Here is a 16,393-nt window from a genome sequence, read left to right on the forward strand (position 1 = left end):
CCTATCTTTTTGTCTTTTCATACTGTTCATGGGGTTCTCAAGGCAAGAATACTGAAGTGGTTTGCCATTTGCTTCTCCTGTGGACCACATTTTGTCATAACTCTCCACCATGACCCATCCGTCTTGGGTGGCCCTACATGGCATGGCTCATAGTTTCATTGAGTTAGACAAAGCTATGGTCCATGTGATCAGATTGGTTAGTTTTCTGTAATTATGGTTTTCAGTCTGTCTGCCCTCTTCTGGATAAGGATAAGAGGCTTATGGAAGCTTCCTGATGAGAGAGACTGACTGAGGGGGAAACTGGGTCTTGGTCTGATGGGTGGGGACATGCTCAGTAAATCTTTAATCCAATTTTCTGTTGATGGGTGGAGCTGTGTTCCTTCCCTGCTATTTATCTAGAGCCAAACTTCCCTGGTGGCTCAGAGGTTAAAGTGCAGGAGACCTGGGTTTGATCCCTGGGCCGGGAAGATCCCCTGGGAAGGAAATAGCAACCCACTCCAGTATTCTTGCCTGGAGAATCCCTTGGAAGGAAGAACCTGGTGGGCTACAGTCCGCAAAGAGTCAGACACGACTGAGCAACTTCACTTTCACTTCAAACTATAGTGGAGATAAAGAAGATAATGGTGCACTCCTTCAAAAGATCCCAAGCATGTACTGCTACACTTAGGTCCTCCAGCCCTCCAGCAGGCCACCACCGACCCATGCCTCCGCTGGAGACTCCTGGACACTCACAGGCAAGTCTGGGTCAGTCTTTTATGGGGTCACTGCTCCTTTCTCCTGGGTCCTGGTACTCACAAGTTTCTCTGAGTTTCATTTTGAGTCTATTTCCCAGTCCTCTGTAAGGTCTGGCAGCTCTATGGTGGGGTTAATGGCGACCTTCTCCAAGAGGGCTTATGTTATACCCAAGTCTGCTGCACCCAGGGCCCCTGTCCCTGTGGCAGTCCACTGCTGACCTGTATCTCCACAGGAGATGCTCAAACACAGTTCTGTCTCAGTCTCTGTGGGGTCCCTGTATTTAGTCAAGAACAATAAACACATTGAGTTCAGTTCAGTTCAGTCGCTCAGTCATGTTCGACTCTTTGCGACCCCATGAACCACAGCACGCCAGGCCTCCCTGTCCATCACCAACTCCCGGAGTTCACTCAAACTCATGTCCATTGAGTCAGTGATGCCATCCAGCCATCTCATTCTCTGTCATCCCCGTCTCCTCCCACCCCCAATCCCTCCTAGCATCAGACTCTTTTCCAGTGAGTCAACTTGTCGCATGAGGTGGCGAAAGTATTGGAGTTTCAGCTTTAGCATCAGCCCTTCCAATGAACACCCAGGATTGATCTCCTCTAGAATGGACTGGTTGGATCTCCTTGCAGTCCAAGGGACTTTCAAGAGTCTTCTCCAACACCACAGTTCAAAAGCATCAATTCTTCAGCGATCAGCTTTCTTCACAGTCCAACTCTCACATCCATACATGACCACGGGAAAAACCATAGCCTTCACTAGACGGACCTTTGTTGGCAAAGTAATGTCTCTGCTTTTTAATATGCTATCTAGGTTGGTCATAACTTTCCTTCCAAGGAGTAAGCGTCTTTTAATTTCATGGCTGCATATGTCCACTTAAAAACCTGTACTTGAATGGTTTTACCTGCAGATGCTGAAAACTAAAAACAACCCACAGATTCTTCAACTAGTAAATGGATAGGCCAACTGTGAACATCTATATAATGGAAAAACTCAGCAGTAAAATGAAGCAAACTTCTAATATGCAACAACATGAATGAATACTGCGTGAAAGAAGCCAGTGTCAAAAGGTTACATGCTGTGTAACTGAACCCATAAGACAATCTGGGAAAGGCAAATGTATAAGGTCAGAAACAGATCAGGAATTATGTCAGGGACAGGGTGATGTCTTGATTATGATGGTGCTTACACTTCTTTATGTATTTGTCAAAACCCATAGGACTCTACACTAAAAAGGGTGAATTTTACTGTACATAAGTAAGTACATAATTTTACTGTACTTAAGTAAACCTCCATAAACCTGACTTTAACAAAAGGAATGAGTGTGAAATTTTCATAATAATTTTTTAAGTATACACCCTCTTGATTTTACTTCTAGAAAACAGCTGAACAAATATGTAAATGTATATGAACAAGAATATTCTAATTGAAGTATTGTTTGTCACGGGTAAAAATTGAAAAAAAAAAAAGAAAAAAAAACGCTACCAGTTCAAAGCCACAGGATTGTTTAAACAGGTTTCTATTATACAGTACTATGAAGTTTAAATTTCTGACAGAGATATACACTTACTAATACAGAAAAATGTTCACCAAATAGTGTCAAGGAAAAAGGTTATTATGTATATAGTTTGGTCCTATTTTTGTAAAAAAAATTTGTACACACAAAATATGTGCATTTAGTTATAGCTTCATAGAAAAAAATTTGTAAGATAGCAGAATGGTAACAGGGTTATCTCTAATTGGGAGAATTTTGAGTGATGTTATTTTTCTTTTTCGCTATTTTGAATCTTCTCTTTTCCTTAAAATAATCTTCTCCTTTCCTAAAAATTATCTTTTCTTTTCCTTAAAATAATCTACTCTTTTCTTTAAAATAGTCAGGTATTATTTTTTTAAATAATATTTAAGAGGAAAAGAGACAAGACATTGCTAAGATCTGATATTCTCTACCATTCTGGAGCCAACTCCAACTTTTCATTTTTTAAAAAAGGAGTAAACAGTCAATTCTTCCCCATGTGTATGGATTTGTAAGCAACCTGTGACAGCACTATTTAAATAAAACACATGAAACAATAAGCATGTTTGATAGTAGAAAATGAGGAAAAAGGGGAGAATTAATAACCGCAGTTCACATTTGCAGATGTTGCCCAGAAATGACTTGAAGCTTTTTAAAAAAAGGTTTGTTGATTTTGAATTTCCTCCTCAAAGCAATGCCTCCCCACCAGATGCAAGGAATAGGCAGAAGCAGCCAGAGTCAAAAATATCACCAGTTTAAAAAAATTTTGGTTTTGTTTTTAAAGTCTCAATGCATTTTGAGCAATGAGTCTGTCAGAGCCTGATTCTTTGTCCTAGTAATATTTCTATATGACCCCAGCCAAGTCATTTTACCCTTCAAGAGTCATGCTTTAAAAAAAAAAAAAGGTATAGCTATTTAGAAGGAAATAAAATGTCAGGGAAAGCACAGACTGTTCTTTTGTTTAAGGTTTCAAAGAAAACCAAGTCATTTGTCACAATCTGATCTGAGAACAGACTAATTATCTGGAGGACGATTAAGCCAGTAATAGGGGCGTCCCAGTGGCTCAGAGGTAAAGAGTTTGCCTGCAATGCAGGAGATGCAGGAGCCAAGGGTTCCATCCTTAGGTCTGGAAGATCCCCTGGAGGAGGGCATGGCAATGTATTCCAGTATTCTTGCATGGAGAACACCATAGAGGAACCTGGTAGGCTATAGTCCATAGGGTCACAAAGAGTCGGACACGACTGAAGTGATTGAGCACAGCACTAAGCCAGCAATAAGCTACCTGTGGTCACAAGATCTCATTTTGCTATGTTATTCTCTGATTCCCATTCCTACAGCAATTTGGACATAACAATTCTTTAAAAATCAAAGAAAAAAATTTTTAACTAGAATCTTCTCACTATTGAAGGGAAGCTTCATAAGTGTTAGTGTCTTTTATGTGGGTTGTCACACACAACCTTCATTTGAATTAGATGAATGGTAGAGAATAAAAAGAAAAGGGAAAAGTCAGGCAGAATGAGGCGGCCACCAGAGCAGCTGGAACAAATTATTATAATTTCCAGGTGGCGCTAGTGGTAAAGAACCCACCTGTCAATGCAGGAGACATAAGATACCTGGGTTTAATCCCTGGAGGAGGGAAGATCCCCTGGAGGAAGAAATGGCAACCCACTCCAGTATTCTTGCCTGGAGAATCCCATGGACAGAGGAGACTGGCTGGCTACAGGCCAGTTCAGTTCAGTTCAGTCGCTCAGTCATGTCTGACTCTGCAACCCATGGACTGCAGCACATCAGGCTTCCCTGTCCATCACCAACTCTCGAAGCTTGCTCAAACTCATGTCCATCAAGTCACTGATACCATCCAACCATCTCGTCCTCTGTTGTCTCCTTCTCCTGCCTTCAATCTTTCCCAGCATCAGGGTCTTTTCTAATGAATCAGTTTTTCACATCAGGTGGCCAGAGTATTGAAGTTTCAGCTTTAGCATCACTCTTGCCAAAGAATATTCAGGACTGATTTCCTTTAGGATTGACTTGTTTGATCTTCTTGCAATCCAAGGGACTCTCAAGAGTCTTCTCCAACACTAATTATCCAACATTTCAATTCTTTGGCGCTCAGCTTTCTTTATAGTCCAACTCTCACATCCATACATGACTACTGGAAAAACCATCACTTTGACTGAATGGATCTTTGTTGGCAAAGTAATGTCTGTTTTTTAACATGCTTCCTAGATTGGTCATAGCTTTTCTTCCAAGGAGCAAGCGTTTCTTTAATTTCATGGCTGCAGTCACCATCTGCAGTGATTTGGGGGCCCAAGAAAGTAAAGTCTTTCACTGTTTCCATCATTTCCCCATCTATTTGCCATGAAGTGATGGAACCGGATGCCATGATCTTAGTTTTCTGAATGTTGAGCTTTAAGCCAACTTTTTCACTCTCCTCTTTCACTTTCACCGTGAGGCTCTTTAGTTCTTCTTCCCTTTCTGCTATAAAGGCTATGTCATCTGCATATCTGAGATTATTGATATTTCTCCCAGCAATCTTGATTTCAGCTTGTGCTTCATTCAGCCCAGCATTTCTCATGATGTACTCTGCATATAATTTAAACAAGCAGGGTGACAATATACAGCCTTGATGTACTCCTTTCCCAATTTGGAACCAGTCTGTTGTTCCATGTCCAGTTCAAACTGTTGCTTCCTGACCTGCATACAGATTTCTTAAGAGGCAGGTCAGGTGGTCTGATATTCCCATCTCTTTCAGAATTTTCCACAGTTTGTTGTGATCCACACAATCAAAGGATTTGGGGTAATCAATAAAGCTGAAGTAGATGTTTTTCTGGAACTGTCTTCCTTTTTCGATGATCCAGCGGATGTTGGCAATTTGATCTCTGGTTCCTCTGCCTTTTCTAAATCCAGCTTGAACATCTGCTTCAAGTTCTTGGTTCATGTACTGTTGAAGCCTGGCTTGGAGAATTTTGAGCATGACTTTACTAGCGTGTGAGACGAGTGCAATTGTGCGGGAGTCTGAGCATTCTTTGGCATTGCCTTTCTTTGGGATTGGAATGAAAACACCTTTTCCAGTCCTGTGGCCACTGCTGAGTTTTCCAAATTTGCTGGCATATGAGTGCAACACTTTAAAAGCATCATCTTTTAGGATTTGAAGAAGCTCAACTGGAATTCCATCACCTCCACTACAGTCCATGGGGTCACGAAGAGTCAGACATGACTGAACGATTTAGCATGCATACATCATGATATCCTTCCTTGAAGAGAAGGCAGCTTATTAAATATATTAAGGAGAACCCTGCTCCGACACAACATATTCTTTGGTGTCACTCTTAGAGACAATGAAGCATGGGTCTGCCTGCTGTGGAGTGGCATTTTTTATGTTCTTATATATAACTATAGGCCCAGACTATGGACCATCACGAGACTGTTGACATCAGGTAAAGAAAATCTCACTACTAATTGCCCATCCCCCTTGGTTCCCATAACACTTTGTTTCACCACTATTTAGAACTTCTCATGGCTGTGTTCTGGTAACTGGGTAAGGTATCTGCATTCCCTAAAGAAACTGTGAAATTCTTGAGGGCCAGGATTGTGGCTTATTAGTTTTTTATTTCTAGAGTCTGCTCTGTTGCCTAGCACTCAATATATGTTTGTAGATTAGTGACAGTATTGTTGCTAACCTCTGCAAAAGTGACTGCAAAGAACAATTCTAGTTGGCTAGAATCTCTACAGAGAATGGCAAACTCCTGGGAATTCCCTGGTGGACTGGTGGTTAGGACTTGGTGCTTTCACTGCCATGGCCCACGTTCAATACCTGTCCAGAGAACTAAGATCTTGCAAGCCACGTGGTGCAGCCAAAACAAACAAACAAAAAGGCAAACTCTTTATCACCTCTGCTCCTTCAGTAGATATAGAGCATTGATTCTCAAGTGTGTGGACCCTCAGGCCAGTACCATCTAACAGGTCCCCAGGTGACCTGTTAGAAATGTCAATCTCTGGGCCGCTCTCACCTTCTGAGAAAGACCCACATTCTGCTATGGAAAGTATCCTCTACTTTCACTTTGCTACGGCTTGCTCTTGACTTCATTCCTGTGCCGATCCAAGGACCCTCACTTGACAGCCTGTCCCCATGAATTTGACCAAGACCTGGGACATGACCATCCTCTTGTGCCCCATTTTCCTGCAACCTCTTTACAAAGTATATTAATAAATCTACTTCTTGTGTGTGTGTGCATGCTCAGTCATCTCCAACTCTTTGCAACCCCATGGACTGCAGCCCACCAGGCTCCTCTGTCCATGGAATTTTCCAGGCAAGAATACTGGAGAAAGTTGCCATTTTCTTCTCTGGGGGATGATTCCAACCCAGGGATTGAACCTGTAGCTCTTGTGACTCCTGCATCGGTGGGTGGATTCTTTAGCACTAGTGCTACCTGAGAAGAAAATCGGCCTCTTACCTATCAAAAAAATGCAAACCTCTGGACATACCCCAGACCTTCGGAATCAGAAACCTTGGGGGCAGAGGCCCAGAAATCGGTACTTTAACAAGCTGTCCAGGTGATTCTGATGCACAATGATGTTTAAGAACCCAAAGGAGAAAGTTCAATGGTGCCTCTGTCCTTATCCTGGATTAGCTTAGCAGCTATATACCTACCCAAGAGAGAATCCATAAATCCCTCAAAACTCAGTCTTCTAATGGGTATGACAAGGGAGCTAAAATGATGATTGAGGACCCTTCTTGCCTAAAATTCTGGGAAAAGGCAGAAAGTAAATAAATGTTCCAATGACCAGATGTATTCTTTCAATCAGCAAATATTTATGTACCAGGGAGTACTCTGAGCATGAAATCAGTGCATGACACAAATTTACTCATTTTTAATTAAAATTTTAATTTTTAATTAAAATTGTTCAGACCACAAGCTTGGAACTGTCTTCTTTCTATAAGATTCTTCTACTGCATCTACCATGCAATGTGAACTGATGCAAAAAGTTCCGGCCACCTTCTCCCCTAAATTACTTTGACTTTAATTCTTGAAATCTTCTGTGTTTGTTTAAGAGCCTTCAGTACCAGTGTGTTAGAAGACAAGAGAGTGATAATAAATGTGAGTATCAAAATAGACTGTCTCTGGACCTGCGTTACTTACGTCACAAAGTTGCTTGCTCTTCTAGGAAACTGAATCCATCGAATTTTGTCTCCTCATCGATTCTCTCTTCCAGGCAGTGAGTCACCACCTGGACTGTTGGAGTAAGTTCCCTGTGTTGGCCATTCCCCTTTCCTTCCGATCTGCCTCACTGAACTCTCATCTTCCCCACCACACAAACTCAGAGCACTTAGTGGGTTACTGTGAGGTGTTTTAGACTATTTAGAATATTTAGTCAGTTTAAATATCCTTTTAAAAAAGGACCTTTTAAGAAACACCAACCCAGAAGTCACCACACTTGGATACCATTGATTCTCTGCCCAGTTCACATTTCACTGCATTTGGAAGGACAGGAGATGGCGCCAGAAAGCCATTTTTGTTTCCAGTCGGGTTTTCACAAAGCTCGGAGTGAGCAAAGGGCTAGAGAGGGAGACCTAGGAACTGAAACAAAACCGCTAGAGTTTGAGTAGCAGCTAAGGTGGGGGAGGTGAGGGGGAAGAGTTTTTGTTTGTTTTTTTAACATATAACGGTCCTCTTGACACTACTTCAAATTAGCCCGGTGACAAAAGAAATATCCACAGTGAAGCCAAAGATAAAAATAAAGACAACGCCAATAAAATTTTTTTAAATAAATAAATACAGGCAAGCCCCTGGAGATTGCCGCCTTTCCCCTCTTCCCTACATACCAGGGCCTTTGTCCACTGGGGAAACACAAGGGCTGGGAGGGACTGCTCACTCCCAGGTGGGAAGGCGCTGATTTGAGGCTGAGACATCTCTGTGAAACAGTATCCACTTGTATAGGCAAAACCCCAAAGCCCACCAGCAGTGAAACACTTCCGAGAAGGAATCACATGCAAAACATTTTCAACTAGAACTTTAAAAGTTTAAAAAATTCATGGACAACCAGGAGGTGGCGTCTGACAAGACACATTATCTATCTTGGGAGGTTGTATCTCAGCCCGGACACTCCAGGGAACTCTGTCCTGGCAGAGGTCATTCTGTCCAGGCCTCTCCTTTCCTACCTTGCAAAAGAGATCTCTGCTTGCTTTCTTTTTTCTGTTTCTCTGTATTAACGGTCCTGATTCCCAGGAAGTCTAATTTACACTTTAAGCCTTTTCTTCTTCTTAGGTGGGATGAGAGGGGTTTGGGGGGAACCTCAAAACATAAAATTTTTCTGGAAGGGAAAAATAATTTGAAGGGTGATGAAAGAATTAAAAAGGATATGGCATCTGCAAAATGACTTTGTTTGCAGATCAATCACAGCGGACGGAGAAGCACCCAGGCGCCTGTTTCAGCAGGGACTGATGAGCTAGCATATGCATTATTTCTGTTCACTTGGCTCTTATCCTGCCCCCTTATTTAGCTTCGGCTCCCTTTGTTTTGACTATTTATTGCTACCGGGCAGGAGCAAGGAGGGCAGAGGGACCTCACATGGGTGCCTCCTCCAGGCTGAGACTCTGGTGAGGGAAGGGAGAACTGGGGCCAGTGTCTGGCCTGAGGTTATCTTTGGGTCTCACAGTCCATAATGAGGGATTTAGGATGTACATTCCAATCAGGATTTCCAGTCCCATGGTGGAACAAGCACCAGCCTGCATTCCTGAGATTCAACGGCCTCTCTGCTCCACTTGCCCAGCAAGGTGGCATGTCTCACTCAGTCCCCAAAGTCCTGCCCCAGCCTTTGGTTGGCGGGCGGGAAGAACCTGGGCCCCTCTCCCACTCCAGCGTGATCACATGGTCTCTCTCTGCTCCCTCCCCTCTCTTAGCCTGGAGTCCACCTTCTTTTTTTTTGATGGTGGTAGTGATTGTTTCTAAGGTGTTCCCGCCTTTCCTCCTGCCCTGGCCACCGTGCCCAGGGTCTGTGTCCTCTGCAGTGACAAAAGCCGCCCTAGATCTGGGCTCCCTGGGGAGGGAGGTGGCTGGGTCTGGCAGTTGCAGCCGCTGTCTCTTCATGGTGCTGCTGCAGCCCCTCCCCCGCTGGGCACACAAATGGGCTTTATCCAGCAAACAAAACCACCCCCCACCAGGGCCACAAAGGCACGTGGACCCAGCCTTACCGTGGGAAGGGGGTGGTGACAGGCGCAGGAGAAAGAGGCTCCAAACGAGCTCTCCTCGCCCGCCTCACTTCTCTTCCTCACTTTCCACAACCAAGGTTTTAGTCCTTGACTTCCTACCCTCCAGCTGCACCCTGAGTCCCCCAACTCCCTTTAACTCCACACTCTTCCTATTCCAGGGCACCGCACATTCTGCAGGGATTTGGGCACGGGTCTTCCCACAATCTGTCCCACACCCAGGGAGTGGCCCCTCAGAGGAGAAGCCAGAGTCCCTCGGAGGGGGACTGGATGGGACCCCAAAGGATCAGACCCCCAAAACCTCTGTTCCTGCTCCCGCCCGTTCCCAGGGACACCTTTCTCCACAGTGTCTGTGTGGATAGCAGAGGAAGGAAGAGCTCATCCCAGCTGGGTTCCTGAGCCGGGGCCAGGGCTCCCGTTTTCGCAGCCGCACTCTACCCTGAGCAGGGCCATCCTGCATGCTTAATCGGCTATTTAAGGAGCTGTTCGCCAGCAACCCAGGCAGGCCCCCCCCTCCCCACGTACACCCGTCCAGAGCCACCTTAAAAGCAGGAGGCAATTGGAAGTAGCTGGCCAGCAAGTGAAGACTGCAAAGAGAGGTAAAAAGAGAGAGGGCAGAAAGAGAAGCAGCGAGAGATTTATCCTGGGACCAGAAACTCACGGTACCCCCACTGAAAACCAAATCCCCTGGAAGCCCACAGAGACACAAAGACAGCAGGCAAGAAAGACAAATACACTCAACTCCAGGAAACTCCTGTCCTCCCCCCCAGCCCTCTCTCTCTCCCCGCCTCCCCACTCTCTCTCCCTGCCCTAGTCCTCTAGTCCCCAGACCCCCAGTACCTTGCACGCCTTCCAGGCACACCATGTTGTTCTTCACCCTCCTGCTAGAGGTGATCTGGATCCTGACTGCCAGAGGGGGTAGGTACATCTGGGTGTCTGTGTGTCTGTCTGTGCTGATGTACACATGTTGCCTTGCATGTTTAACGGAGGAGGAGTGTAAAAGGAAGCCTGGGGGCTAGAGTAATAGGCTCAGGCTCAGGGATGGAGGGAAAGAGAGGGGACTCAGAAGGAGACCACTCTCCTTCTTTGCCCTTTGCTTTTCCTACTTTGTTGTGGCTGGGGATGGGGGCAAACAAGCCTGGAGCAGAATATGTACACAAGCCTCCTGCAGAATCGATTTGCAGGCTACAAAGTCTCTTCAGAGCTCTTTCCCCACTGCCCTAGTCCCAGGCTACCCTCCTGGCCTTCTTTATTTACAAACTCATCCAATTAGGGAGCCAAAGAGGCCTGGAGTGAAAGGATAGAGGACTCATGGAGGGGGTGGTCAGAGGAATATTCCTACACCTCCTGCCAAACCCAGAACCCGATCCCTGACTACGAACCTCATGGCTAAAGTCCCATCTCTTTTCTAGGTGCATGTGGGCTGTTACTTCAGTAGTGTCTGACTCTTTGCGACCCTATAGACTGTAGCCCACCAGGCTCCTCTGTCCATGGAATTTTCCAGGCAAGAGTACTGGAGTGGTCTCCGTTCCATGGGGCGACCAGTTTCCCGGTTTTTCCTGAAAGCGGTAGCAATAATAGTCCGTATTGTTAGTCCCTTTATGATTTACAAAGGACTTTCAGGAGCTCCCAGGAGAGGAGGAGGGACTCTCGCGAGAATGGCTGAGGTGTTCCAGGAATGTCCTCAGGACCCCTACCACTCATTTCTGTGATCCCTGTGTCTAGTGCAGTATCCAGCACAGAGCAGATGTGGAATTAAGATGTGTTGGAAGAACGGGGTTGGGAGGTGTCTAGAGGGCAGAAGGAAAATGCAAAGAAGATGACTGGGCGGAGGGGCGCCTAGTCAAGGAGAGCTGCAAATTCCACCTGAGGAGAAAGGAAAAAATCAGGAAAGAAGAGGAAGAGATGTAAGACCGGTGTGTTGAGAATTTGGTGGGAGGGAAAGGGCAAGGCTGTTAGCCTGCCCAGAACCAGGGAATTTGAGTTGTGGAGGTGTCCCACCGAGTTGGTGAGTGCAAGGCTGCCTCCAGCCTTCCTCTGGGTTGCTTTTCAGAATTGTGTAAACTGAGGGATGAGCCAGTCGAAGAGCCCAGTGATGAGATCAAGGATATCTTAGCACTCTAAGGGATTTATTTAAGGGACTAAGACAGCGGAGGTTGCAGGAGGCAGGGGGCAGGTGGTGGAGATTTAGAATTTTTCTCCATAGTTTCTATCAATTTGAAAAATACAGAGACAATCTGCAGGAAGGCCTCCTTTTCCCCTTGAATCAGTTTGGCCCTGGGTGAGGGCTGGACCAGCAGACCCCAGACTTTCCATCCAGAAGACAGGACTGCATGAGAAACTGGCATGTGACCCAGCTGGCAGCTCTCATTTCCACACACAATGCTTTACTTTCATCCTGTCCCTGCCAGCATGGCTGCCTGTGCCCACCCACCACCCTCCACGTAGAGTAGACCCTGACTGACTCCCACCTCTCCTAGTCATTTGGGAACCTAGGGAGCAGAGGTTCCTGGTGATGGGGAAAGCTTGCTTTAGAGTTATTGGGACAAGAAGGAGAAACGTAAATGTTCATTTACAGCTCAGTGCCTGGGTGTGTTCGTCTACAGCTCAGTGCCTGGGTTTTTACATTTACAAAGCTCAGTGCCTGGGTTCGTACAAAGCTTCAAAGCAAAGGAATAGTCGCCCTCTCCTCTCAGCAAGATGGCCCCCGACTCTGAACTTCTTGCCCCTCCCCTTGTTCCAGTCCCCTTCCTCCAAACCCTCTGCCTACACCCTCACCTCAGCCCAAGCGTTAGACTGGCTTGGCACAGGCTAGAGAAAAGTGAGGGTTGGGCATTTTGCACATTAGGATCCAGGTTAATTTTAGTCTCCTGGCTTTATCTCTTTTCAATTCTCCTCCCCCTTTACTCAGCGAGCACTGATTTTAAATAGACCCCCCGACCTTTCCACTGTGGTGTCCAATTTCAGGGCTTCCTTTGGGAAGTGCTGGAAGGAGGGAGGAGAAAGGGAGGGGGGAAGTGGAGGAGCTCCCTGCCTCAGGCTGTGCTGGCTGTAACTCAAGTAACTCTGCTTTGCAGGTCAACACTGGACATATGAGGGTGAGAGCAGAACCCCAAGCCTTCCGACACCCCTTCTTCACTGGGACCTCTTCACTTGGCGGGAAGACTTATGCCACGTGGGTGGGGAGGTTTCTGTTAGCTTTTCATCCTAGCTCCTCCCTTCCCCAACTCCCCATGCCCCAGCTTTCACTCAGATTGATTCTTAGACCCTGTTCTAACCGTCAAATCCACACCCCCTGATTCAGCGGAAAAGCCAGTTATGTCCTCAATCAATCTCTGTGGGAGTGAGGAATCTGGAGTGGAGAGGGAAGCGGGTGGGGCAAGGTGCCATGAGCTTAGCTGCCAGTTCTCCTCCTTGCTCATTCTATCCTGATTGATCCTACCCCCACCTGAATCTGAAACTGGGACAGAACTGAGGTCAGGGGTGAGGGAGAGGCCAGCAGGACAGTGTGTGACCCTGGCAGAGGTGCAACCATATTCCTTTCAACTTAACCAAGTCCCTGAGTCAATGCAAGGTCCAGTGTGAGAGCAAGGAGTCAATGATTGGTAGTCAGCAGGTCTGAATCTTAAGGCCACTTGATAGGGGTTCCCCAGAGACCCTACCTCTCTAGAATAATTTTCCCAGTTTTCCTGCTCCTACTCAAATCCACCTCTCTGGCTCTGCGGACTTTCTATCCATCTCCTCTTCCTCTCATTAGCTCTTGTATCCTCCAACCAGAGAACCAATAACTAAGGCAACTGCTCCCCATTCATCAGGAGAACAGGGGAATCATCACTGCCCCTGGATAGGCGATGGGAAGGAACTGCTGCAGCAAGTCCAGCAGGGACTCCCCCTCACTCAGCCCCGCATAACTGAGGACTTCATATGGGGTGGAGGGAAGTGCATGTCTGCCTCCACATAGGTAAATAGCTTGGTGGAGGGTTGCTGAAGGATGGTTGGGGCTGCAGGGCAAGACAAATGTCTGTGATAACCCCGCCAGGTCCACATGGTCAAGACCACTGGCCCGCCTCTTACCCTGAATGTGGAAGCAATGCCCAGTCCCCCATCAATATCCAGACAGACAGTGTGACCTTTGACCCTGACCTGCTACCTCTGCAGCCCCATGGATATGAACAGCCTGGCACTGAGCCTTTGAACCTGCACAATAATGGCCACACAGGTAAAAAGACCTGGCCTCCAAGGAGATGTAAGCTTCAGTTCCAATCTTAGGAGTCAGAGGTGAAGAAGCAGTCTCCTAACTTCTAAATTCTCAGGTTTTATCGATCAATTTAGAGACAAGAGAATGGGGATGAGGCTCCTGTAGCCAAAGGTGGTTGAGGGGTGCGTGAGCATCGTAGCACTGCCTTGATCTTCACTATAGAAGCAGTGGCCGGGACTTTCAGCCAGTGGTCCAGTGGCTAAGACTCCATGCTCCCACTGCAGGGGGCACGGGTTCAATCCCTACTTGGGGGACTAAGATCCTGCATGCCAATACCCCAGGATGCCACCATAAAAAAAAAGAAAAGCAGTGTCCTGTGGGAAGAACAGAGGATGATATGGTTGGATGGCATCATTGACTCAGCGGACATGCATTTGAGCAACTCCAGGAGACAGTGAAGGACAGGGAAGCCTGGGGTGCTGTAGTCCACGGGGTCTCAAAGAGTTGGACATGAGTTAGCGACTGAACAACACGGGAAGAACTGGGTGCTGGGCAGAGACAGAAAGGCTGGCCGTTTCCCTAGAAGTGGTGGCAGCTGGCGGGGGGAGGGGAGGAATGCATCCACATTACTCCACCAACCCTAACCATTTGTTCTCTTTCCCTCATAGTACAACTCTCTCTGCCCTCTACCCTGTATCTGGAAGGACTTCCCCGAAAATATGCAGCTGCCCAGCTCCACCTGCACTGGGGTCAGAAAGGAACCCCCTGGGGGTCAGAGCACCTGATCAACGGCAAAGCCACAGCTGCAGAGGTACCGGGAGCAAGGCCTGGATTAGGATGTAGTGGTAGGCACTGTCAGTGACAGGGATCTGGAAACTGAGGACCGTCACACTTGGGGTGAAAGGGCAAGCTTTGTGGGGCAGATTTACTGCATGCGAGAGGTGGTGGTGGTGGTGGTGGCAGCTAGGATCAAAGCCTTTGGGACTGGGTAGTGGAGAAACATCAAATGATTCAATTCCCTGTCCTCTCCCTTAGCTCCACATTGTACATTATGATTCTGAGTCCTACGAAAGCCTGAGTGAGGCTGCTCAGAGGCCTCAGGGCCTGGCTGTCTTGGGCATCCTCATTGAGGTCAGTGGCCCCCAATCCCTCCGATGCCCCCCTCCACTCCTCTGCATCCCTCAGTCCTATTCTGTCCATGTCTGTTGCTGGTCATCCTCCCAAGACAAGTCAGCAACCCATTTAGACCATGTATCCTACACACAGATGTCTGACTTCTAACATGGACTCATCCTGAACACTCTTCCCCCATCTCTTCCCCATCCAGGTGGGTGAGACTAAGAATCCAGCTTATGAACACATTCTGAGTCACTTGCATGAAATCAAGCATAAAGGTGAGCCCTAAAAATCTATCTTAAGACAAAGTCACATTAGACTTCAGGGAAATTTCTCAAGGCCTGACAGGCCTGGGATGAGGCAGTGAGGTAGGGACAAAGGTGTTTGCTTCTAGGAGCCCTGTCTAGGTGAGCGAGCGTGCAGTGAGAGGGAGATGAGCCTGAATCTGTCCTTGTCCAGATCAGAAGACCTCTGTGCCTCCCTTCAATGTGAGAGGGCTGCTCCCGCCGCTGCTGGCACAGTACTTCCGTTACAATGGCTCGCTCACCACTCCTCCCTGCTACCAGAGTGTGCTCTGGACAGTCTTCCATCGAAGGGCCCAGATTTCCATGGAACAGGTGAGCAGTGGAGAGATGAGGCAGTGGAGTTGTAACCTCAAACCCTTCCCCACTCCCCAAAGCAAGGGCTGCTCGTCCCTGAGTCCCACGCTTCTGCTCCTCAGCTGGAAAAGCTTCAGGAGACATTGTTCTCCACAGAGGAGGAGCCCTCTGAGCCACTGGTACAGAACTACCGAGCCCCCCAGCCTCTCAATCAGCGGACAGTCTTTGCTTCTTTCATCCAAGGTGACTGTACAGGGCTTGGAAAAGGGGACGGGAAACTGGGGGATTCAACGGTAAGAACTAGGATGCCCCTAAGAAGGGAAAGAAGGCTAAAGGGGGAAGGGATTCCCAGGCCTTGCTTGGACTGGGACCCACCATGCCCCAACGTGCCCAGCCCTCAGGGCTGGCACAGGGCAGCTTCTAGCTGGGTGGGGATCTGGTCTCGCTGACCCAGGTTTTCTTCCCTTGCAGTGGGACCCTCGTATACCACAGGTAAGACGGTCTTTCCCAGCTATCGAGGTATGGGGTACAGGGTATGGGGCTCCTCAGCAAGTTAGGGAAAGGCTCACTATCTATGTCAGTCCTAGGCAGAAACCCTCCCTCTCTCTCCCAGGTGAAATGCTGAGTTTGGGAGTAGGAATCCTGGTTGGCTGTCTCTGCCTTCTGCTGGCTGTTTATTTCATCGCTAGAAAGATCCGGTGAGGTCCTACTCTCCGTTCTTCCAGTCCTTTCTTTTGTCCCGAAAAGCAAGTTCATAGTCCACCTCTAATCTGTTTCACATCAGACACTAGGCATTTCCACGAACCATTCTCCCTTCCAGGAGGAAGAGACTAAGAAACCGGAAAAGTGTGGTCTTCACCTCAGCACGAGCCACCGAGGAATAGACTCCTTCCTGGACACTTCAGATGCCTTCCACTTGCTCGGCTGTCAGGGTGCTTGTCAAGTGAGGCGCCAGGACTGGCCAGGAAATACTGTAGGAGTAGGCCAACGCCCCCTTTCCTGCAGAGTCCCTACACAGAGGTATG

The 16,393-nt window shown here is 47.3% G+C and overlaps 1 protein-coding gene across 5 annotated transcripts; it reads left to right on the plus strand.

The window, feature by feature from the left end:
* The first annotated feature begins 9,985 nt into the window (after nt 1–9,985).
* CA14 (carbonic anhydrase 14) lies at nt 9,986–16,324 on the plus strand. 5 transcript variants are annotated; one of them, XR_008682803.2, is made up of 11 exons: nt 9,986–10,373; nt 12,533–12,553; nt 13,495–13,674; nt 14,322–14,464; nt 14,689–14,784; nt 14,981–15,047; nt 15,229–15,386; nt 15,525–15,611; nt 15,840–15,860; nt 15,982–16,066; nt 16,189–16,324. XR_008682803.2 is itself a non-coding variant. In XM_055403133.2 (11 exons), the coding sequence occupies exons 1-11, from the start codon at nt 10,319–10,321 to the stop codon at nt 16,250–16,252; spliced, it is 1,011 nt and encodes a 336-aa protein (XP_055259108.1). In that variant the 5' UTR covers nt 9,986–10,318; the 3' UTR covers nt 16,253–16,324. The 5 variants fall into 5 exon arrangements, 4 of the variants coding, with proteins under 4 accessions (XP_055259108.1, XP_088691851.1, XP_055259111.1 ...); XM_055403133.2 differs by having other exon boundaries at nt 15,491–15,611; XM_088835725.1 differs by lacking the exon at nt 12,533–12,553 and having other exon boundaries at nt 15,491–15,611.
* Nucleotides 16,325–16,393: the final 69 nt, after the last annotated feature.

This window comes from Moschus berezovskii, chromosome 4, assembly GCF_049115385.1.
Source record: "Moschus berezovskii isolate FMDL1 chromosome 4, NW_MosBer_1.0, whole genome shotgun sequence".
Lineage (NCBI taxonomy): Eukaryota > Metazoa > Chordata > Mammalia > Artiodactyla > Moschidae > Moschus > Moschus berezovskii.

What these genes read in the sequence shown, in the direction of transcription:
- CA14 (XM_055403133.2), top strand. Translation starts at nt 10,319, where the DNA reads ATGTTGTTCTTCACCCTCCTGCTAGAGGTGATCTGGATCCTGACTGCC. An exon ending in CCCAGATTTCCATGGAACAG is followed by an intron (nt 15,387 to 15,490) that starts GTGAGCAGTGGA and finishes TCTGCTCCTCAG; the next exon opens with CTGGAAAAGCTTCAGGAGAC. An exon ending in CTTTGCTTCTTTCATCCAAG is followed by an intron (nt 15,612 to 15,839) that starts GTGACTGTACAG and finishes CTTCCCTTGCAG; the next exon opens with TGGGACCCTCGTATACCACA.